The following is a 25,721-nucleotide window of genomic DNA, read 5'->3' on the forward strand; positions in this document are numbered from 1 at the left end:
TTTTTCAGCCCTCTGGGTAGTCCCTATGTGCATACGGACTACTCAGAGGGCTGAAAAAGTTATTTTTGATTGGTCCTTGCACTTTTGACCAGTCCTTGCACTTACGACACATTTTACATTTTGCGCCCTATCTTATCACCGTGGTGAAGAGTAGTTGTGAAATGAGTGACACGGTTGTTAAGAAAGCTGCAACCGACATAAATGTGAGGATGGTCATAAGTGCGAGGACCGGTCAAAAGTGCAAGGACCAGTCAGAAATGACTTTTTTCAGCCCTCTGAGTATTCCCTATGCTCTTAGCCACATCCACCCAGACACATGACCAGCTAGCCACACCCCCAACTAAACCACGCCCACAGAACCTGTTGTTAAAAAAACTGAATCCCACCACTGGGCTATTTACAGTATAATGCTCTACAATGCACCTCTACTGTTTAGTGGCCATTCCTATGCAAATAGCCAATAAACCGCTAATTCATATACTGGGATTTTGTTTGAATAGCAGAACATCATAGAAAATCCCATTATATCAGAGTGATACAAGCCAAGAGGAATTACATCTCAGGAAATTGTCTGGCAGAAGTAACAGATCAAGCAGAAGATGGGGAAAGCCCCCCCTTCCTTCTCAGTTGATTGGACAAAGATGGGAAAATATCATCTGAATAATTTCACAAGAAGATATATCACTGTTGCTCTTGAGATCCAGTACATTAATAGACTAAATGATTCCAGTTGCTGGATACTTTATCTGAAATGTTGTTAATAAGCAAGAGGATTTCATAATCCAATATTATTCATTAAAAGATGTTTCACGTGTTGGATTGCTATGCAGTTCAAATGTGTTTAAACTTGTTTTGCAATGTTTTCATTTAAGGATACACACCACCCACGCAAGTATCACAGTGAATGGTAAGCCAATTCCTAGGGAGGAGATAGAACACCAAGGCAAGTTTGGAAGTGATTTAGCATAAGGGGCAGTCTGAATATTCAATAGAAATACTAGTTGAGTTTCTCCTTAGTGCAATATTATTTATTTATTTATTTATTTATTTATTTATTTATTTATTTATTTAATTTAATTTAATTTAATTTAATTTAATTTATATACCGCCCTTCTCCCGAAGGACTCAGGGCGGTGAACAGCCATAATAAAAACAATGTACAAAAATAGAATTTAAGAGCAGATTAAAATAATTAAATCATGGGCCGAATTTAAAACTCTCATTTTAAAACCAATTTTAAAACCCCATTAAGACCAAATTAAAATCATTTATCCCATCAGAGCGGTTTGCTGGCATAACAGGGTCTTCACTGCACGACGGAAGGCGCGGAGGTCGGAGATCCTTCGTATGTCCGGGGGTAATTCATTCCAGAGGGCAGGGGCCCCCACAGAGAAGGCTCTCCCCCTGGGGGTCGCCAGTCTACATTGTTTGGCTGATGGCACCCTGGGGAGGCCCTCTCTGTGTGAGCGTACTGGTCGGTGGGAGGCAATAGGTGGCAGAATGCGGTCTTGTAGATAGCCAGGTCCTAAACCATGAAGCTGTACGGATCTGGATGAGGAGGAACAGACTCAGGCTCAACCCATCCAAGACTGAGTGGCTGTGGTTTCCGACATCCCGATATAGTCAGTTGGTGCCATCACTGACTATTGGGGGCGAGTCATTGGCCCCCACGGAGAGGGCTTGCAACTTGGGAGTCCTCCTGGACTCACAGCTGTCTTTAGAAGAGCACTTGACAGCTGTGGCTGGGAGGGCGTTTTATCAGGTTCGCCTGATTCGCCAGTTGCGTCCCTTTCTGGATCAAATTAAATACGGTCACTCATGCCCTCATCACTTCCCGCCTGGACTACTGCAATGCTCTCTACATGGGGCTCCCCTTGAGGAGCACCCGAAGGCTCCAGCTGGTCCAGAATGTGGCCGCGTGGGTAGTTATGGGAGCGACGGGGTGCTCCCATGTGACCACCCTCCTGCGTGAGCTGCATTGGCTCCTGGTGGTCTTCCGGATGCGCTTCAAGGTTTTGGTTACCACCTTTAGAGCGCTCCATGGCTTAGGACCGGGGTATTTACGAGACCGCCTTCTGCCACCAGTAGCCTCTCACCGACCAGTACGCTCCCATAGAGAGGGGCTCCTCAGGGTGCCGTCGGCCAAACAATGTTGACTGGCGGCCCCCAGGGGGAGAGCCATCTGGAACGAGCTCCCCCGAGAGATACGGAGGATCCCGGACCTGCGCGCTTTTCGCCGTGCCATCAAAACATTTCTTTTTCAGCAGGCCGGCCTGGCCTAACCTCTCTTTTAAACTTTTAAAAACATTTTAAATTTTAAATTTGTCTTAAGAATTTGGGGTGTTTTAAATTTCATTTTCCGGGCCAAATTATTTAATTATATTTTAATGCTTTTTAACATTTGTATTATATGTATTTTATCTGGCTGTTCACCGCCCTGAGTCCTTCGGGAGTAGGGCGGTATACAAATTCAATAAATAATAAAATAAATAATAAGCGCTTTAAAGGTGGTAACCAACACCTTGAAGCGCACCCGGAAGACCACCGGGAGCTAGTGTAGCTCGCGCAAGAGGGTATTACATGGGAGCGACAGGTCACCCCCATTATTACTCGCACGGACGCCTTCTGGACCAGTTGGAGCCTCAAGGGGAGCCCCATGTAGAGAGCATTACAATAGTCCAGATGGGAAGTGACGAGGGCATGAGTGACTGTGCGCAAGGCGTCCCGATCCAGAAAGGGGCGCAACTGGGAAATCAGGTGAACCTGATAAAAAGCCCCCCTGGCCACAGCTGTCATATGATCATCCAAAGACAGCCGTGAGTCCAGGAGGACGCCCAAGTTGCGAGCCCTCTCTGAGGGGGGTAAGATCTCATCCCCAATAGTCAGCGATGGTGTAAGCTGGATATATCGGGACGTCGGGAACCACAACCACTCAGCCTTGGAGGGGTTGAGTCTGAACCTGTTCCTCCCCATCCAGATCCGCACGGCCTCCAGGCAACGGGACATCATGTCAAGGGCATCATTGGGGTGGCCTGGGGTTGATGACCTGCGTGTCATCAGCATACAGTTGACACTTCACCCCAAAGCCACGGATGATCTCGCCCAGCGGCTTCACATAAATGTTGAACAGGAGGGGCGAGAGAACCGATCCCTGCGGCACCCCACAAGTGAGGAACCTCGAGGTCGACCTCTGCCCTCCCGTCAACACAGACTGTGTACGGTCAGAGAGGAAGGAGGAGAACCACCGTAAAACTGTGCCCCCCACTCCCAACCCCTCTAGCCGATGCAGCATGATACCATGATCAATGGTATCAAAAGCTGCTGAGAGGTCTAGGAAGACCAGAACAGAGGAGCAACCCCTGTCCCGAGCCCTCCAGATATCATCAACCAATGTGATCAATGCCGTTTCCGTGCTGTAACCCACTCTGAAGCCCGACTGGCACGGATCTAGATAGACAGGTTCATCCAGGAATCGAGGAAGTTGCCTCGCCACCACACTCTCGACAACCTTCGCCGCGAAGCGAAGGTTGGAGACAGGACGATAATTAGCTAAAACAGCCAGGTCCAGGGAAGGCTTCTTGAGGAGGGGCCTCACCACCATCTCTTTCAGGGCGGTGGGAAGACACCCTAACCCAGCGAAGCATTGGTAATCTCCTGAAACCAGCCTCGTGTAACCTCCCGGGAGGCCAGTACCAAACAGGAGGGACACAGGTCCAGTAAACATGTGGTAGCGTTAAGCCTCCCCAAAATCATGTCCATGTCCTCAGGAGTCACAGGGTCAAACTCCTCCAAGATAACAGTCTCAAGACTTGCCTCCGTCATCCCGTCCGAACTATCCAATCAGAGTCCAGGCCGTGCCAAATCTGAGCGATTTTATCATGCAGATACTGCCCAAAATCCTCAGCTCTACCCTGCAAGGGGTCCACACTCGCTCTCACCTGGAGTAGGGAGCGGGTCACCCTGAACAGGGCGGCTGGGCGGTTCTCTGCAGATGCAATAAGAGTGGAAAAATAGTTAGATTTCGCCACTCTTATTGCCACTAGGTAGGTCTTGATATAAGACCTCACCAGTGTCTGGTCTGATTCGGCACGGCTGGTCCTCCAATCGCTCTCTAGGCATCTTTTCCGGCGCTTCATCTCTCTCAGCTCCTCGGAAAACCAAGGAGCCAATTGAGAACGGCAACGGGTCAGAGGCCGGAAAGGCATGACGTGGTCCAAGGCTCCGGTGGCCACCCGATTCCAGGCAGCCGCCAGCTCCTCAGCCGAGCCGTGAGTCAGAGCCTCTGGGAATGGCCCAAGCTCCATCAGGAACCTCTCAGGGTCCATCAGGCGCCTGGGACGGAACCACCTGGTCGGTTCCGTCTCCCTGCGGCGAGGGGGAGCAGTACAAAAGTCCAGCTGAAGGAGCGAATGATCTGTCCATGACAAGGGCTTGATGACTAAGTCCTCTATTGTGAGATCATTCAGCCACTGACCAGAGACAAAACTCAAGTCTAGCGTGTGTCCCACTATGTGGGTAGGGTCATGAACTAACTGGGTCAGGTCCATAGCCGTCATGGAAGCCATGAACTCCCGAGCCGCTTCCGATGTTTCACCGATGGATGGCAGGTTGAAATCCCCCATGACCATAAGCCTGGGGGTATCCACCGCCACCCCGGCTATTACGTCGAGCAGCTCAGGCAGGGCATCTGCCACGTGGCAGGGAACCAGGTACGTGGTCAGCAAACCCATCTGCACCCCATGACCCCACTTCACAAAGAGGGACTCACAGCCAGCTATCTGAGGAACAGTGGCCTCCCTTGGACTAAGACTTTCTTTAATAATCACCGCTACCCCTCCGCCTCTCCCCTGGGCCCTCGGCTGATGAAATGCATGGAAGCCTGGTGGGCACATCTCCACGAGGGGAACCCCCCCCCCTCGTGGCCCAGCCAGGTCTCTGTGATCCCAGCCAGGTCCGCACCCCCCTCTTGAACTAAATCATGAATGAGGGGGGCTTTATTAGTTCTAGACCTGGCATTGCACAACAACAACCGAAGGCCCGGGCCCTGAGACTCTGCACAACCTGGAATACAAGAAGCGCCTTGGGGGCCGGAGCACACCACCGCTCGCAACCAGCGAGTGCGTACTCCCCGTACATGATACGGCCCCCTGCGCCCGCCATATCTGCCCCTCCCACTGTTTTGATGGAATGGCCCTTCGACTCATCCCCCGGCTCCCTATCTAACCCCCCTCCCTCTCTCCTCCCGCCATGACCCTCAGACCCACTCTGCCGCTCTGTGGTTCTGCAGACCCCCCCCCAGGTCCTAAAACCCCGTAAAAACTTTGTATAAGTATTAATCAAAAATCCCCTCACTCTCCTTTTTGCTGCATGCCACCTCTCGGGGTTCCAAAACCCATCATCAAGGTAGGCCCTCGATAGAGTGGAGGGCCAAGCCTGCAAGAGGGGGGAGTCTTGCAGCCCAAGGAGTTCTGCAGTCGAATACATTTGTTACTGGGAGTAGTTATGGCTTATAACCAGGGGATCAACCATGATGATTTAAGAGTCCAACGGAAAAGTATATAAGTCTTAGGTAGTATACATTGGAAAACGCCACTGCCTTCATGGTAGTGGGAGGAGTCCAAGAATAGTCCAGAAACGATGGAAATAATAGCCGAGGCTGACTCCCTCAATACTCATACCTAAGGTAAACTTCTCCTTTCGGTTAGGGAGGACAGATAGAGCAATGCCAATCCATAGGCCCAGAAGTATAAGTCGGTTTACAGAGTTAGTGCAGTGGGCATATCAGGAGATGATCCAATGGTAAGGTGACAAGACGTCCCGCTTTTGGCGGGACAGTCCCGCTTTTGAGCAATTTGTCCCGCGTCCCGCGGCGTTTCAAAAAAGTCCCGATTTTTCTTGAGCCCCAGCTGATGGCTAGAAGAAAAAAAAACTGTTTAAACTCTTGCCCGGGGCTTCAAAGGGCCGCCCTACAGGCAATCAGTGTAAAGCAGTTTTTTTTTCCCCTAGCTAAGCTTCAAAAACGAAACCGAAACCGAAACCAGGGTCTTTGGTGCAGCGTGACAAAATGAGGCAGAGAGAGATTTATTTTTATTTTTATTTTTCCTCCCCAAAAAAGGTAGGTGAAAAACTGCAAACAATGGGAAATTTAGGAGGAGAGTTCAAGATTTTAAAACACAAAGGAAAAAAAGCTGTATTTAACTAGGGAATTGTAATAATTGAGATACTATTAATTGTATATTGTGTTGAAAGCAGAAATGGTTAAGTTGTGGTTCGGAGGAATATATGGGAGAAATTATTTGGTTTATTATTATTGGTAAATATAATTAATTGATTTGTAAGAAATTGGATTGCATGGAAATAATTGGAATATTCATGTTCATATTGATTAATATACAAAAAAGATAGTTTTATAACTAATTGATTTATATTAAAATGTTGAATTTGTATTAAACAACTGTATTACATAATTACATAATTAAACAATGTGAGGATGGATATAAAAATAGATGACAATGGGAAGGGGTATAATATAGAATAGAAGGGAAAAATTGAATTTGATTAAGATTAGAGATGAGGATGAAGGATAATATTGGTTTTTTAAAAAAAATAGATGAGGAATAAATATGGCAAAAAGGAAATATAGAAATTGTAAATTTAATTGAAATGACTAAACGCTGTTTAAATTTGTGAACCAGCCAAATATTCTGTTCAAAGAAAATACATTGTATGTTTGTATGTGTGTTTCTAATTATTGCTATTTATTCATATTTGTTCTCTTTTATTCTTTAAAGTTTAACAATTCATTCTTTATCTTAATATCTTTATATTTGCTTGGGGTTGGCTTTCTTCCCTTTCATCTTTTTTATTGTACAGCAATCTTTCTCCTCAAACCTACCACCTCTCTCTTTTCTTTCCTTCTTACTTTCTCTTCCCCCCACCCTCTTTTTCTCCTCCCTACTTCCTCTTTCTTTCTCCTTCTCCTCCTCTCTTCCTCCCTCTCTTACCCTCACTCCTACTCTAATTTCCATTCCTTCATCCCTCTCTATTGCTGTAATCCTTTAATGCATATGGACTACTCAGAGGGCTGAAAAAGTTATTTTTGACTGGTCCTCACACTTTTGACCAGTCCTCGAACTTATGACTGTCCTCACATTTTACATTTTTGCCCTATCTTGTCATCATGGTGAAGAGAAGCAGTTGTGAAATGAGTGACATGGTTGTTAAGAATGCTGCATGGGCATAAATGTGAGGATGGTCATAAGTGTGAGGACCAGTCAAAAGTGCGAGGACCTGTCAGAAATGACTTTTTTCAGCTCTCTAGTTAGTCCTTTTGTGCATATGGACTACTCAGAGGGCTGAAAAAGTTATTTTTGACTGGTCCTCGCACTTTTGACCAGTCCTCGAACTTACGACTGTCCTCACATTTTACATTTTTGCCCTATCTTGTCATCATGGTGAAGAGAAGCAGTTGTGAAATGAGTGACGTGGTTGTTAAGAATACTGCACGGGCATAAATGTGAGGATGGTCATAAGTGTGAGGACCAGTCAAAAGTGCGAGGACCTGTCAGAAATGACATTTTTCAGCCCTCTGGTTAGTCCTTTTGTGCATATGGACTACTCAGAGGGCTGAAAAAGTTATTTTTGACTGGTCCTCGCACTTTTGACCAGTCCTCGAACTTACGACTGTCTTCACATTTTACGTTTTTTTCCCTATCTTATCACCATGGTGAAGAGAAGCAGTTGTGAAATGAGTGACATGGTTGTTAAGAATACTGCACGGGCATAAATGTGAGGATGGTCATAAGTATGAGGACCAGTCAAAAGTGTGAGGACCTGTCAGAAATGACTTTCCAGCCCTTTGAGTAGTCCCTATACACATAGCCATGGCCACCCGGTCACATGACCAGCTAGCCACGCCCACCCAGTCACATGGCCTCCAAGCCATGCCCACACAATAAGCCACGCCCACAATGGTGTCCCTCTTACCAATGTTAAAATCTGTTCACCTTACCCTATACACATAGCCATGGCCACCCGGTCACATGACCAGCTAGCCACGCCCACCCAGTCACATGACCAGCTAGCCACGCCCACAAAATAAGCCACGCCCACAATGTCCCTCTTTACCAATGTTAAAATCTGGTCACCTTATCCAATGGAGAGTAGATGGAAAATGATGGTGGTATCCAGCTGAGACTGAAAATGGCCTGGATAGCGTGGGACCATCATACGGGCTAAACCTGGCAGAAAAGGGGGGGGGGAGCAATACAAAGCGTTTAGGGGGGAAACACCCCCATAGTCCTCTTCCGGTCCTCCACATCGCCCCCTAGGTCTTTCCCGGTCACAACGCTCACCCACTTCAGCCTCCATCAGTTCACTGTGGGGCCTCTGGGCGTTAGTGGGCTGGTCACAAACGGCCACACACCTCACAGCCGCCCAGGTCAGTCCAAGATGATCACGCCGGAATTAGTTCCTGCCATCTCCCTCGCAGCCTTCAGGCTGCCGCCGCCGCCTCCACCGCCAGCCAGCAGCCGCCATCACAGCCTCCTCCCTGGCTGGCGCCACAACAGCTGCCAGCCTCTCCGCCATCCTCCTCGTCTTCCCCAAGCCCCGCCAACACCTCCTGGGCACCCAGGACTCCGACGAGGCTCCGACGAGGGGTCCGCCGAGAGCGCTGCGCTGCCGCCGTCTCCACCGCTGCTCAGGCGACTGCCAGCTGATCGCAAAGGCCGCCGCCACAGCCATCCGGGCCGACAACGCCCCCAAACGCCTCCTCTGCAACACCCGACTCCCTCTGGCCAGGAAGCGCTCCGGAGAGCTAAAAAGCTCTCAAAAGGTTGGCAATAGCCTCCGCTAGCCTGGTAGGGGACATAGTTGTTTCGTCTGGCCCCCAAAGACCCCCTGTAGTCCAAATAACACCCCCTCGGTGGTAGCGGACTCAGCAGGGAGCCGCCATCTTGAGCATGCGCAGAAGAAGAATCAATAGTTTGAAATACATGTTTATATCATTTCAGTTTGCAGATTTCATTCTAATTGTTGCTGATAACTGCTTCTGAAAGGAAATGGCTTGGATTGGACTTGTTTTATTATTATTGCTATTCATTCTTACAGTTTTATTACTTTTTAAAATGGGTAGTTTCCAGAATAACAGCTCCCAAAACCTTCCACCTGGACCCAGGACCATACCCGTTTTGGGAAATCTGCACATAATGGATTGGAAGAGGCCTTTTAAGACAATGATAAAGGTAAACCTGATGATTAACAACTATGAATGTTCTTTGCCAAAGTATATTGATGCTGATATAAAAGTTTAGCAATTTATCCAGTTTACTGGAATAAGATTGATATGCTCCCTGTTGGTTCTAAGGAGTCTATGGAAATGTGTAAAATTGAGATTAACTTGCATTTGTTTATATATGCACAAGGATTATACAAACAAAAATCTTTGTTAATAGGATGTACATTTTTCTGTTTATCTGAAACTTGAATGGTTAAAATTGCCTATGATTGTGTAGAAGAAGGTATATGTATTAATTCATATGTTAACATATTTTAAGAAAATATAAGCAGATATATATTTTAAGATCTATATTATGAGTAACAATTGTCCAAATCTTTTTTACTGTATTTCCTGCTCCAGGATATTTTTCCAAAATACTGAGTGAAAAACATAATTTTGAACCTTACTTACATGTTGATAGACCCAGGTTAAATATGACAATATTCAAAGACTCAAAAGATTGGAATCCCCCCACCCCCCGGTAGGATTCCATTTAATTTATTTTGTGGCTTGGTAAATCATTTTGAAGTTTTTACAGAAGAGTTTGAAATTTTTATACAAAAAAAAAAAAAAGAAAGAAAGAAAAAGAAAGAAAGAAATCTCAGGTGTGATTATAAAGCATTTTTAAAATAGATGCAAGAGGTTTTGCAGTAGATTCCTTTATATTCTGATATTTTAATTTTTTTATAAAAATAAATTAAGTTCCCTGACTCTTCCATGTCAGTTTAGGAAAGTTTACAAAGCACCAAGAGCTTCCTGATTTAGACACAGGTCAGATCTGAGAATAAGTGTTGGCATCTTATTTTCCATGCATTTCATAAAAGTGTTTCGTTTTCTTCAGTTGTTGGTGCTTGTGCATAGCTGAGCAGTCAATTTGTAGTGTTCTGTGTGGTCGATCAAGAATGGTGCTGCAAACTGATGTATATGATAAACATGTCACTTGGTATACGTAATAGATTTTTCTTGGCTATCCTATATATGTAATGGGACAATTTTACTTCCTTCTCGCGCTGTGATGTAGACCACTATAGATTTAATGTTTCTTTGATGTATAAGGAAAAAAAAAAAGAATGGTGCTGCCCATGGAGGCATGGAAATGAACATATCAGAAATTATTACTATTGAAAGTTATTTCTGATGTCTTAACTACACTGCAAAATTTAAAAGTATACTTTTAAAAGTATACTTTAAAAGTATAGTAGCATATAACATAAAAGAAAGATAGCCTTGAGTTTCTGAGATATGACTTCTTAAAGAACTCTTTATATGTGAGTCTAATTGTTGATCAGAATTTTCTGTTTTTTCATCTGCTGAATTCCAGTTGTCAAAAGAATATGGTTCCGTTTTCCGTCTTCAAATGGGATGCCAGGAAATAGTGGTGCTGACTGGCTATGAGACGGTCAAAGAGGCTTTGGTGAACCAGGCAGAGGCATTTGCAGAGAGAGCCATTGTCCCCATTTTTGAGGACTATGCAAAAGGTTTTGGTAAGTTATGTCATTCTGGATCATGGTTGACAATCCTTTCAAAAACCCAATCAGTATTATGTATATGTAGTCCTTATTTAGCAACTGCCTCAGAATGTGAAACAACTGGTGAGGTTTGATCCTTATCCTCCCTGCCTCCCTCCCCACACACACACTATTTGCTCAGCAACAATGTCACATAGCAACATTTTGCCAGAACCAATTATGGTTGATAACCAAGGATTCCCTGTGGAACATTTCCCCTGAAGTTTGCATAGATAGTAGTAGCCTCAGAGAACTTGGACAGCTTTTGGAAATCTAAACAAGATAGATAAAATATTTATTTTGCTGCCTTGATTTTTTTTTTTTAATTTGATGTATATGCCGCCCTTCTCCGGAGACTCAGGGCGGCTTACAATGCGTTAAGCAATAGCCTTCATACTTCTGTATATTTTATACAAAGTCAGCTTATTGCCCCCACAAACTGGGTCCTCATTTAACCTACCTTAGAAAGGATGGAAGGCTGAGTCAATCTTGAGCCTGGCGAGATTCGAACTTAATTTAATCACTCATTGCCAACAGAGGCAGCTAGAGAACAAAAATATATGGCAATATTGTACTAATAGCATGAATCCAACCCTTGAACATATTTGTTTATATTTGTTTGCAAATTTGGGGTGGAGGAAAGCCCAATATTGTGCACACATTTTTCTTCATATTGCCCCAATTATGGTACCTGAGAATTTGCACAGTCAAGACACTAGTAAGTACTAGAACTGGCTGGTCCAAAATCTAAAGAAGAAAATAGATGCGGGAGTTTTCTCCCAAAGCTCTGTTTGGATCATATACTATTTCTCCTTGCAAGAGACAGGATAGTTTACATGTTGGATTGCAATCCTTACTCATCATAGGCATCTTATAATTTATATTACTATACTAACTAAACCATCTTTTGTTACCCTTCACACTTAAGCAACCACTTGATCAGAGCACATTTACTGCATTTGCTGTGCTAAATATTTGCTTTCCATACCTTCATTTTTAATACCCTAAATTTATATTAGGTTGCAATTTGCATTTTAATGGTACAATTTTCCTGGTACAAATTGATTTTCAACTTAACCTCTTATCTCTACTTCTCCAATTTCAGGTATTATTTTTGCTCATGGTAAAAACTGGAGAGTGATGCGGCGGTTTTCAATATCTGCATTACGTGATTATGGAATGGGAAAGAGTATTGTTGAAGACAAAATTACTGAAGAGTGCAGTGTTTTTACCAAAACATTTGAGACTTATGAAGGTGAATTGATATTTCCTCGTGCAGATTTACCAGTGTATCTTTCTGTGTATAGAGGACTTAGAAGAATCTTTTTCAGAAAAATATTCCAAGAACTATTCTTTATGGAAGATTGTTATATTAAATTAGCTATTAAAGAGTATAGAATGGTAAATTGTTTTCAATAGGAGCACTATTTCTATGCATGAAAATGTCTAATCATACTGCTTACTGCTCTTATCAAAAAAAAAAAAACTGGTCTTAGCACAGTACAAGATACAAGCACTCCAACCTCAACTTTTTGCTTTTACACATTAATATATAACTAGCTATTTGTATCATGACAAATCTTTATGATCAATAAAACCAAAGTCAAAGTTTCATTTACATATCAAAATGCCTGTACATCCTTTATCTAGTGTTTATTAGTTCTGTTGACAATTTCAATTTATCTTCATGGTCCGGCACACTCTGTTCTAGATGTTATGACTCCCTCTTCTGAGTCCTGCAATCATGGGTGGAGAGTTATGTACTTAAAAACTCTTATTGGAACAGTTTAAAACTTTGCAAGAAACGCACTCATTTTTAATAACTGCAGAAACAAATTGTAAATAAAAATGAGAATGCTTCATTTCTGATGGGAAGAGCTGGAGCTCTCCCCGTCATTATAGAGAGAGGATCTATGCTCTGAAGCATTAGATCTATTTCTTAAAAACTTTTATGTTACTCATTTTATTCCTCATGCTGCCAGCAACATGGTCTATCCTTAACTATTCTTCCATTCCACATGGGACTAGAATGTTGCTGCACCTTTTTGTCTGTGATCAGAAATGTAACTGCTTCTAACTTAAAATAATATGTATAGAATGGAATAGAATAACAGAGTTGGAAGGGACATTGGAGGTCTTCTAGTCCAACCCCCTGCCCAGGCAGGAAACCCTACACCACTTCAGACAAATGGTTATCCAACATCTTCTTAAAAATTTCCAGTGTTGGAGCACTCACAACTTCTTGAGGCAAGTTGTTCCACTTGTTAATTGTTCTGTCAGGAAATTTCTCCTTAGTTCTAAGTTGCTTCTCTCCTTGATTTCCACGCATTGCTTCTTGTTCTACCCTCAGGTGCTTTAGAGAATAGCTTGACTCCCTCTTCTTTGTGGCAACCTCTGAGATATTGGAACACTGCTATCATGTCTCCCCTAGTCCTTCTTTTCATTGAACTAGACATACCCAGTTCCTGCAACTGTTCTTCATATGTTTTAGCCTCCAGTCCCCTAATCATCTTTGTTGCTCTTCTCTGCACTCTTTCTAGAGTCTCAACATCTTTTTTACATCGTGGCGACCAAAACTGGATGCAATATTCCAAATGTGGCCTTACCAAGGCATTATAAAGTGGTATTAATACTTCATGTGATCTTGATATCTCTAGTATAACATTAATGTGTAACACCCTCTGGCTCAAAAGGATAGGTTACAGAGTTATTCTCTATGTTACTGTCAGTAAATTTTATCTCATAAACCTGCGTCTCCTGCTATCTTCTATATTTATGCAGAATATAAACTAGTTTCTATGTAAATGCTTTGTATAAGCAATCTAAAGGTGAAAAAGAACAGGTTTAATTCTGGGATTCTTTCACAATTCTGTTTTATTTTATTGCTCATGATTAGGAAAGCCATTTGACCCAGCAACAATTTTGAAAGCTGCAGCCGCCAATATCATAGTTTCTTTTTTACTTGGCAAGAGATTTGAATATGAAGATGCTACACTTTTAAGACTACTCGAGTTAATTGAAGAAAATGTACACCTTGCAGGAACCCCTGCTGTGTTGGTAATGTAAATTTTCATATGAAATAAACTTCATCCCTAGAGTTTATAAAAGATTAATTCATTAGATTTGGAACTTAATTGATTAGAAATCTATGGTTAACCATAGCTCCATGAATTTTATTGTTATTGTTGATGATGATGATGATTTTATGGACTATGGAACAAACTTTATTTGGATAAGGATGTTTTGAGATGTCTACCAGAGAATATATTCATCATATTCAGCTCTGTTAATATGCTACCTCTCTTATTATTCTATACCGTTTCAGCTGTATAATATGTTTCCCAAGCTGGGATTCCTTTTGGGTGCTCGTAAGACAATAATGAATAACCGAAAGGAGTTACATGATTTCATACAGGCTACCTTCCTTGAAAATCTCAAAGATCTGGATGAAAATAACCAGAGGAGTTTTATTGATGCATTTCTTGTTCGGCAGAAAGAGGTAATAAGGCATTTTAAATTATGCTTGCTTGCTATCGGCTGCCAAAATAATGGTGAAGGGCTGTATAGCAGGGGTGAAATCCAGCAAGTTCTGACAGGTTCTGGAGAACCGATAGCGGAAATTTTGAGTAGTCCGGAGAACTGGCAAATACCACCTCTGGCTGGCCCCAGAGTGGTGTGGGAATGGAGATTTTACAATATCCTTTCCCTTGAGTGGGGTGGGAATGGAGATTTTGCAGTATCCTTCCCCTGCCATGCCCACCAAGCCACACTCACAGAACCAGTAGGGAAAAATTTTAGATTTCACCCCTGCTGTATAGGTATTTGGGTGGGGGGAAAGTGAGCTGGTGGAGATGTCTTGTGATGTGACCGAATAGGGAGGAAAAGGGAGAAATACTCTCATCATCTTCTGCGCAGCTGAATGGACTTGTTGATAGTCAATCAAGGTCAATTGTTCTGGCATACCAGATGGATGGGGCCATCTGAAGATGCACCTCATATGACACCTTGGGTAGCTCAGGATTGGACATTCAGCCGGGGTCCTTGGGGGGAGGGATTTGGGAATACTTTCAATATATAACTTTCGCACCTTTTGCCTCAGATCTTGCTTCCTTTTCGTTGCTATCAGTTCATGCTCAGTAAAAGTACCTTTCTCTACAAACATGGAGTTGGGGTTTTTCTTTCTTGAGTTTTGAACGGAGGCAAATCTGACAGCAACACTGTTTTTTGTAGCAGTTGAGTGAAGCAGTCACATGGGGGTCTTGCTTAACCACCACTTTTCTCAATGTCCAATTGTGGTCATAAATTGAGGATTACCTGTAGTACCACTTCTATTGTCTCTTATGGAGGGATAATTCTAGTAAGGAGATGGGTCAGGTGGGCCCTTGGGAAGCAACCCTTTTATCTTTATTTATAAATATTGGGATATTAATTATTGTGATATGGGTTGGGATATGTGGTCCAGAAACTGATCAGTGCAGGAGAAGAGGAAAGCCATTCTCCCTTTTTAGACATTGCAGTCTATGAATGAAATCCATGGAAAAGTGAAGGTGAGCTCTGAAACCGGAAGTCTTTCTTCTTCATGTGAGTTAAAATTAAATCACTCTTCATGAAAGAAAGCGTTGAGCTGGCATGTATTGAGAAGAACTGGCAGAGAGAGGTGGGGGATGTTAAACACAATTTTTCTCCGAACACATTCCTGGTTCTTCCATTGTCACCATTCACTGGAACATAACGTGCAACAGCCATTCGGCATATGCACTTCCCTAGACAGCCACAACAAAAGGATGACCTGAGTTCATGTTTTCTGACATACATTTCTGCCCTTTCTGTGGTAATTAATCCTAATTTTAATTTCCCTGCATACATTGATACAGTAAATGCCAATCTACAAGATCAAGCTGTCTTCATTTAGATCAATTTTCTCCTTCCGTTTAAATTTCACAACAGGAAACATTTTAATTTTTCTTCATTTCAATTCATTCAATAACTCATGGTCTTTACCAAATGTTCCTCATTATCACAGTCCTCTATTGCTTTGGCCATCAACATATAGGTCCATGAACCTATATGGTCTTTGGTCAATCAAGACCTTCACATATTGTTTTTTGGTAGGATACTGTGCACAGCCCAGTTGTGAACCAGCAGTAAAGGTAAACAGAACCCACCCCTGATATGTAGGTGGCTGGAGCAGCACAGCACAAGCACAGCATGGCTTGAAGTGGTTGCTGCCAGACAGGAATGAGTGAAGACATGTATGAAATTGTGGGGAAGGCATAGCAAGGCTTGGGAAGATGTTCGGGAGTGCATGGGGGGGGGACGACAAGGGTGCATGAGAGGCAGAGTTGAAAGGTGGGAAGGGATGTGATATTTCAAAGAGGGGCTGGTGCATAGGTGGAGAGACTTACACCAGAAAGTCCCTACTGGCTCCCCAATGGTTTTTTTGGAAGAAAACAACAAGGAAGGTCACAAATGGCAAGTATGTGATCAGAGATCACTGAACCATAGTAAGTGCAAGAGAATTGTCAAGCACCCAGCTCATGATCACAAAATTGTGGGGGTGCTGGGATTGTTGGTACTCCAAGAATGATCACAATAACCATTTGTTCAACATCATCATAATTTAAAATGCTCCCTGAATGGTCATAATTTAAGGACTACTTTTATTTATTTATTTATTTTATTTTATTTAAATTTGTATACCGCCCTTCTCCTAGTGGACTCAGGGCGGTGCACAGCCAAGTAAAAAACATCCAATACAAAATTTAAAAGAATTATACCCTTTGGCCAAAAATTAAGAACCTTACGACTAAAACCCATTAAACAATTAAAAAATCTAATATCTCAAAAACCGGGGGGGGGGGTCACGCCAGCCCTGCTTGATGGAAGAAAAAAGTTTTTAGGGCACGGCGAAAAGCCCGGAGATCTGATATCCTCCGTATCTCCGGGGGCAAATGGTTCCAGAGGGCAGGTGCTGCCACAGAGAAGGCCCTCACCCTGGGGGTCGCCAGCCGACACTGCCTAGCTGACGGCACCCTGAGGAGTCCCTCTCTGTGGGAGCGTACTGGCCGGTGGGAGGCTATTGGCAGCAGAAGGCGGTCCCGCAAATACCCAGGTCCGATGCCATGGAGTGCTTTAAAGGTGGTAACCAGTACCTTGAAGCGCACCCGGAAGTCCACCGGGAGCCAATGCAGTTCGCGCAGGAGAGGTGTCACATGGGAGCGCCCTCTCGCTCCCATAATCCCCCGCGCAGCCGCATTCTGCACCAGTTGGAGCCTCCGGGTGCACCTCAAGGGGAGCCCCATGTAGACAGCATTGCAATAGATGTAACTTTTAAGAAGTATATATATGTGAGGATGGTTTTTTTAAAAATATTGCTTTAATAAAGCTTTATATAAGCAGAAATCTAGAGTCTAGATTTCTCTTAAAATCTCTTTACATTGGGTAAATGATGTCACAAAATTTAAAGACCACTATTACATCTGTTCATGTATTTAGATTGCAGGAATACACTGAATTTCCTTGATATTTTTTCTTTATACTCTTCAGGAGAATAAGAAATCAACAGATAGTTATTTCCATAATGATAACCTTAAAGCTCTTGTGGATAACCTATTTGGTGCTGGCATGGATACAACCGCAAACACTTTGTGCTGGGGCATACTCCTAATGATGAAGTATCCAGAGATTCAAAGTAAGCAGTTTTTATTTGACTGAATTTCAATAAAAATATATAATTACTTGCCAAATAACAAGGTGTGGGAGAATAAGAAGCAAGAATGAGTTGCCCCATCTATTTATATTTATATTTATATTAATGTGATGTGATGTGAGAGTGAATATAAGATGTCATCATAAGAAGGACTCACACATGTACCTTCAGAGATTTTGGAAAGGTGCACCAGCTACAGAATGTGTGTTATGCACCTATTATAATTATAAGCAATAATTCCCATTACTATACTTATAAGCAATAATTCCCATTACTGCTGAATAGAAGCTAAGACAGAAGAAAGCTTTTTGCTAAGAATGATATATTCCAAGCACAATCCTCCCATAATTGATTTCTTTTACTTCACTAAGTATGTCATAGTTTCTATTTCTATTTAAAATATAAATAATCAGTCATTGTTCTGCATGGAGATAATCATAGAATAAAACATATAGTGAATAAAAGCAAAAAAATACAGAAAGAAAATTACAAACATAGATCACAAAATACAATATTATCTTCAGAACTATATTCTAAATGTACTTTGCAATTTTTGCATAAATTCCCGTTTAAAACAAAATTCAACTTATGGAATCATCTTGATGCATAATGTGATTCTATTCTCCCAGGGAAGGTCCAAGAAGAAATTGCAAAAGAGATTGGAGTTCGTCAGCCAAGGGCAGAAGACCGAGTCAAAATGCCTTACACCAATGCAGTAATTCATGAAATTCAAAGATTTGCTGATATTGTTCCAACCAATTTGCCCCATGCAACCACCAAGGATATAACTTTCAAAGGTTTCTTCATTCCCAAGGTAGTTTTTGTGAAATGATCCAATTGTTAATGTTCCAATCATTCTTTGTACAGTATAAACAATTTATGAACATACAGTAATTGAACTCACAATTTGGGAGTTGATGGAATTCCTGCAGTGTTGCTAAGACCACTGCCAACAAAAGCACTGACAGCACTTCGACAAAGTGTATGGAAGTCTGGTCAGTGACCAAAAGAATAGAAAAGGTCATTATTTATCCAAATGTCAAAGAAAGGAGATATGAAAAATTGCTCCAACTACTGAATCATTACCTTGATATCATACTTGACTAAAATTGTCTTTTTTTTATTGAAAAGTTTTCCCCCCCCTTCCTCCCCCCACCCTTCCCTTCTCCCCCCCCCCCCGACTTCCCAGAGCAAAATACAGGGTATAGCATTTAACAAACATAAACAAACATAAACAAACAAACTATGAGCTCTTCACTCCCCCTTACACTTTAACTCCCCCATACATATCAAAATATAAGAATATAAGAATTCACCTTAATAGTTCATTCATAAGCTATTTGCAACATTTTAGTCCTATATTCGTTTTGAATATAATCAGTCCATCTTCTCCATTCCAATATGTATCTTTCATTCGAACAATCCTTCAAATATGCAGAGATTTTAACCATCTCTGCCAAATTAGCTACTTTTAATGTCCATTCTTCAATAGGTAAGTCTTCCTTCTTCCAGTACTGCGCCACCAAAAGTCTGGCTGCAGTTATTAAGTTCAGAATCAAATTAGTCTCTATAACCGTACAGTCTGTACTAATAAAAACAACTGTGGAGTAAATTTTATCTTCTTTTTAAGAATATTTTGTATAATCCACCATATCTTAATCCAAAATGCCTTAATTTTTTTTACATGTCCCCCATATATGATAATACGTTGCATCAGCGCATTTACATCTCCAACATGTAGGTTGTAAGCTTGGATACGTACAAGCTAACTTTTTGAGATCTAAATGCCATCTATAAAACATTTTGTAAAAATTTTCTCTCAAGTTTTGGGCTTAGGTAAATTTTACATTTCTGACCCATATTTTTTCCCATGTTTCCATCATTATTGGTTCCTCAATATTTTGTGCCCATTTTATCATACAGTCCTTCACTAACTCAGTTTCTGAATCTATTTCTGTCAATGCATTATACAACCTTTTGATATGCATTGGACTTTGATCCCTAATTTGTTTTATCAAATTTTCCTCATTTTGCAAGATACCAATTTTCTGATCTTCTTTCCATCTAATGTACAACTGTCCGTGAAACCAAGTTTGAATTATCCTTTCTTCCTTTAATACCTCTAAAGACTTTAACTGCAATGTACGTCTTTCTATAATAAGAAGCTCTTTGTAAGTAATCATATCTTGTTTCTGTTCTACACTTATATTCTCTATCATATGTCTAGGTATTGCCTATATAGGTAATTTATTATTTAATTTATATTGATACTTTTTCCATGCACGTAGTAATGCATTCCTTAATATATGACTTTTAAAATTCTTGTCCACCTTTTTATCGTATAGTAAATATGCATGCCACCCATATAACAAATCATATCCCTCAGTATTCAATATTCTCTCTTCTGTTGAGTTAATCCAATCACTAATTGCTGAAAGGGTAGCTGCCTCATAATACAATCTTAAATTAGGCATTTTGAGACCTCCTCTTTCACGTATATCTTGCATTATTTTTTGTTTTATTCTCGGTCTCTTTCCTGCCCATACAAAATTAGTAATACCCTTCTGCCATTCATTCAAATTTCCATCTTTTTTCAATATTGGTATCATTTGAAAAAGGAATAAGAACTTTGGCAAAATATTCATTTTCACTGCAGCTATCCTTCCCAGCAATGATAGTTGCAATTTTTTCCAGTTTTCCATCTCTTTCTGTATTTTTTGCCACAACAATTCATAATTATACTTATATAATTTTGCATTTGATGTCATAATATAAACCCCTAAATATTTAACCTTCTTTACTGTTTCAAATCCCGTTATTCTTTCTATTTCTTCTTTTTGACTTGTAGCCATATTTTTAGTTATTATCTTTGTTTTCCCCGCATTTATTTTAAATCCAGATATTTGTCCATATTGATTAATTATATCTATTAGACCTATAACCGATTGTGCTGGTTGGATCAAAGTCACAATCAGGTCATCTGCGAATGCTCGTAATCTGTAATCATCATGCCTAATTTTAATTCCCCTTATTTTATCTGAGCCACATATTTTATTCAACAAAAGTTCCAAAGTCAAAATAAATAGTAATGGAGATAAGGAACATCCTTGTCTTGTTCCTTTTTCTATATTAAAAGTTTCCGTTAAACTACCATTGATTATTACTTGTGCTGTTTGTTGCTAATATATTGCCTTAATAGATTGTATAAAGTACTCTCCAAACTGCATCTTTTCAATTATTTTCAGTAAAAAATTCCAGTTCAATCGATCAAACGCCTTCTCCGCATCTAAGAATATAAGCACCGCAGGGACCTGGTTGTTCTTTCCCAAATACTCCAAAATATTAACTATTTGCCTTACATTACCTTTCATATATCGCTTATTAATAAAACCAGTTTGATCATTATGAATCATTTGTTGCATAAGTGGCATTAGCCTATTTGCTAATATTTTAGTAAAAATCTTATAATCTGTATTTAAAAGTGATAAGTCATAAGTGATAACTCAAAAGTTGACTATAATTGTCTTGAAGATAATCCAGCAATGTTTGAATCCAACCACCAAAAGAAAATTGCCTGATGTACAATCAGGATTTCAGAAAAGTAGAGGAATGTGTGATCATATTGCCAATTTTTGTTGGATGATGGAAAAGCAAAGGAATGTCATTGACTACACAAAAGTCTTTGACTGTGTTAGCCATGACAACCTCTGGAACTGCCTCATAGAACTGGTAATATCACCACACCACAAGCAGCTCAATCAGTCATTTTACTTTGATCAGGGAGCCACTGTAAGAATGGAATATGGTGACACAAAATGGTTCAGAATTGGGAAAAGGCACTCAGCAAGTTTGCATCCTGTTACCTATACTATTCAACATGTACACAGAAATAGTTATGAGAAATGCCCATTTGGAGGAATCTACCATTGGGGTTAAAATTAGTGGTAGGAATATTAACAACCTCCAATATGCTGATGATGCAACATTGCTTGCGGAAAGCAAGGAGAATCTGGAGTGGTTAATACTAAGAATCAAAGATGAAAGTGAAAAATTTGGACTACATCTTAACATCAAGCAAAGATAAAGACAACTGCAGAAAACACATAGGTCAGAGTGCAGATTGACAATGAGGCCATAGTAACAGTAAAGGAATTCATCTTCCTAGGCTCCAAAATTGATATGCCCTAAGATCAGAAGGCATATAGCACTTGGAAGAACTGCTATATCTGGCATGAATAACATCTAAAAGAGTAAAAACATCAGCCTCACAACCAAATGCAGATTACTGTATTTTTCAGACTATAAGACACACTTGACTATAAGGTGCAGCTAAATTTAGAAGAGGAGAACAACAAAAAAAAGTTTTTGGCCTCCCTTTTTTTTCAGGCCATTTTTTGGCCTTTTTCTAGCCTTTTTTCAACCCGTTTTTGAGGATTCTTTCAGCCTGTTTTTGAAGCTTTTTTTAGCCTATTTTCAAGGCTTTTTTCAGCCCATTTTCAAGGGGGGGGGGTTGGCCCATTTTTTCAGAAAAAAACGAGCCGAAAAAAGCCTCGAAAATAAGCCTCCAAATCACCATCCAAAAGAGCCATGTCATGGTGTGAGTGTATGGAGAGTGGTGATTCATAAAGTGGCCGAAGGTCAGGCACGACTGAATAACTGACGACAATGATAACATTTGCAATACTACCTTTAAAATTTCATTATAATAATTTGGTTTTTTTAATATAATTTTATTGAATTTACAAAACTAATAAAAAACAGAATAATGAAAAAAGAAAAGTTCAAAAAAGGAAAACAAGAGAAAGAAGAATTAAAGAACCAATGCACACTATTTCTATAGTCAAAACAGATCTAGTTATCATATCTGTGCGAATATTTTCGGCACCAAGTGACGAAGCGTGCGCCAGAAACCAGAAAAGGAGATGATCTTCTCGTTTCCAGCGCAGGTGTGACCACCTTTTCTTCTGGTTTCTGGTGCGCATACATGCACGAGGATCAGCTGTCCAGTGCACATGCATCAGCTCCACTTGGTCTTTCGGGAGTCCTCTGACCTCCCTGCTTACCCCCTTGTCCACCCCCCTGGACCCTGTCGAGGTGGCAGGACATCCCCACCGATGACCCAATTCCACAGCCCCAGACAGGGAGAGGAATGTTGTCTCCCTCCACTGGAAAGCCAGAGCCCCTTCCCGGCCTTGGAAATAAGACGCATCAGTGTTCCCGGGACTCAGGTTGGGAGGCCAGGATGAAGCATCCCTCCCAGCCTGCCACCAGGAATAAGTCAACGCAGTCCCCCCACCTTTCCCAGTCACTTCCTGGCCAGCACGCCTCTTAACCATCAGTGTTGTCTCCATGCTGTGCTCTCCTCCGGCCCTCCTGGGGCAGTGCCAGTGATGGGATTCAGCCAGTTAGCACTATTTTGGGAGAACCAGTTGTTAACTTTCTGAATAGTTTGGCAAACTGGTTGTTAGAAGAAATTATTAGGGCAGAGAACCAGTTACTTGAATCCCACCACTGGGCAGCATGGCTCCTTCTCCTTTTCCTCCAGCATCCCAGCTGGAAGTGGCAGCATAAGAACTGCCATCACACCCTCGCAAGGGCAGGAGCAGCATGTGGGACAGCCGACTGCCCAGCCAGTAAACCCTGTCGCCCTGCCCCATATGCCTGAGCTGGCCAGGTGCTTTGGACTGTGGACACGTGGCAATGCTGTGGGCTGGAGGGATAAGGCTGTGCAAGAAGCCCGTTTGGGTGGGGAGGGAGGGAAGCCCCAGCCTGCCTGGCCTGGCTGGCAGCTCTGCTCCCCTTGCCCTTGCTCCCTTTGTGGGTTCCAGCATGGGCGTGAGCGCTGGCTACCTGGTGTTCACACGTGCATGAATGCCGGAAACCGGAAGATCATCTGCCTAGTGCATGCATGCGCACCAGGCAGCTGCTCTGGATTGGTTTCTGGTACTCCCGCGCATGTGAAGACCATCTGGCCAGAGCGCTGGATCCCAGAAAAGCAATGGGCGATGGCTCCGTGTGCCCAGAGAAATGGCTCTATGTGCCGCTTCCGGCATACGTGCCATAGGTTCTCCATCACAGGTATAGAACATCTAATGAAGAAACTGAAGCATTTGCGCATATTAGCTGGTTTTAAAATTAATCAACAAAAAAGAAAAATGTTCACGATAAAATAATTGAAAAAAGGATGAAAAAATAGAGAAGATGATTAAATATCTAGGGGTCACACTGACCAATATAAATTGCATATTGTTTTAGAAAAACTATGTTAAAATATAGAATGATGTTACAAAAGAGTTAGTGGGGTTTGGTTATTAAGATGAATGTCTTATTCAGGATGTTATTTTTATTTCAGACTAGACTGATATTGTTGACTGATTTGCATTTTAAGCAATGACATAAAATTTCATTATAATAATTTCTACAACAATATGTTAAATGGAAAATACTCTTCTTTATATAATTTCATTGTTTAGGGTATGCAAATTGTTCCTTTGCTATCATCAGTGCTCCATGATGAATCCCAGTGGGAGAAACCTCATGAATTCTACCCTGAGCATTTTCTTGACTCTGAAGGAAAATTTGTGAAGAGGGATGCATTCATGCCTTTCTCTGCAGGTAATATCACTCTGTATATGTGAAAAGCTATCCTGGAAAGAGTTTCAGTGCAATAGGATAGTTAGGAAGATTCATTATTTCCTTTAAGATTATAATTATTCCTTTGAGGCAATGTGACTATGGAAAGCCATGTAAAATAGTTTAAGAAGCCAAAAAACCTCATCTTTTTTGCCATCTCTGTTTTCTTCCAGGTCAGAGAGTATGTGCTGGGGAGACCCTTGCCAAAATGGGGCTCTTCCTTTTCTTTACCAACCTCCTCCAGAGATTTACCTTCCAGCCACCTTCAGGAACATCTAAAGATGATCTGGACCTGACTCCTGCTCTTGGACTTACCACCCCTCCCATGCCTTACAAGACCTGTGCTGTCTTATCTTGATCTGACAGGGAAAAAACTCATAATAAGCTATTTTCTCATCTTTTAAATAGCTTTATTTTGACAGAGAGACAAAATCTGACAATCCGATTCCATATTACATTATATTCATTATATTTATTTTATTTGAATTCCACCTTTATTATTTTTAGAAATAACTCAAGGAGGAGAACATATCCAATACACTATCCTACCCTTATTTTCCCAAAGCTCTTTGGGCTAAGAGGAGAGACTGGCCCAGAGTCACCCCAGCTAGAACTCAGAGTTTCCTGGTTATTAACCCAAAGTCACCCAGCTGGATTTCATTGCTAAAGTGGGACCTGAACTCACAATCTCCTTCTTTTCTAGGCTGGTGTCTTAACCACTAGACCAAACTATCTATTCTATAAGTTTCATGTGTTGCCTAAAAGATGAATAGCAGTAATCTATAGAAACATAAAATATAGGTTCTAATAGGGAAGAACAGTGGGAAATCATGAAAAGCAAAGTGCTTTGTATCATATTACTTAATTTTTCTTTTGGGGCCATTTGTTTCCTTTGGCTTTTACTATTTTTTCTCCTTTCTGTTTCTGGTTAGAAATTTTTGTTTCTTTTACTTTGAGTATTTTAATTACTTTTAAAAAAGAAGTCTCATAATTTTTTTTTGCAATAGCTCTAATTGTAAATTCATATATTTGCTTTATAAACCTAGTTATCATTTCTATTATTTCTTCAAAAACCAATAAAATAATATTTTACATCAGGAAATTCCATGGGGCCTCCAGCAACAAATCAGGGGTAGGGGGTGGGGGGCTCTTGCCAAAACCAATGACACAGAGCTGAATGCAGCATGACCTAACATCTCTTTGCCCAACACCTCCGGAGGAAATCCCACAAGGCAAGTCTCCGAGACACACACACACACACACACACACACACACACACACACACACACACACCGTGATGCAGGACTTATATTAAACAAACCACCCTTTAGAGGAGGCTATAATTGCTGCTGCTGCTCTCCCAGCCCAACATAATAGCAATAGCACTTAGACTTATATACCGTTTCATAGTGCTTTTACTGCCCTGTCTAAGCGGTTTACAGAGTCAGCATATTTCCCCCAACAATCTGGGTCCTCATTTTACCCACCTCGGAAGGATGGAAGGCTGAGTCAACCTTGAGCTTGTTGAGATAATAACCTTGCAGCTTCCTCTTGTCAAAACCATACCTCCTGAAGGGCCTCAAACGACTCT

General features: G+C 41.5%; 1 protein-coding gene across 2 annotated transcripts; it reads left to right on the top strand.

The window, feature by feature from the left end:
* The first annotated feature begins 8,492 nt into the window (after nt 1-8,492).
* On the top strand, nt 8,493-25,190 carry LOC139309046 (cytochrome P450 2K6-like). 2 transcript variants are annotated; one of them, XM_070933113.1, is made up of 9 exons: nt 8,493-9,245; nt 10,602-10,764; nt 11,894-12,043; nt 13,685-13,845; nt 14,114-14,287; nt 17,335-17,479; nt 18,127-18,311; nt 23,971-24,112; nt 24,304-25,190. In XM_070933113.1, exons 1-9 carry the CDS (start codon nt 9,063-9,065, stop codon nt 24,486-24,488), a joined length of 1,488 nt encoding a protein of 495 aa, XP_070789214.1. In that variant the 5' UTR covers nt 8,493-9,062; the 3' UTR covers nt 24,489-25,190. The 2 variants fall into 2 exon arrangements, with proteins under 2 accessions (XP_070789214.1, XP_070789216.1); XM_070933115.1 differs by lacking the exon at nt 23,971-24,112 and having other exon boundaries at nt 24,304-24,497.
* The last annotated feature ends 531 nt before the right edge of the window (nt 25,191-25,721 follow it).

This window comes from Pituophis catenifer, unplaced genomic scaffold (genome assembly GCF_029215685.1).
Source record: "Pituophis catenifer annectens isolate HBS135680 unplaced genomic scaffold, rPitCat1.0.hap2 SCAF_1, whole genome shotgun sequence".
NCBI lineage: Eukaryota > Metazoa > Chordata > Lepidosauria > Squamata > Colubridae > Pituophis > Pituophis catenifer.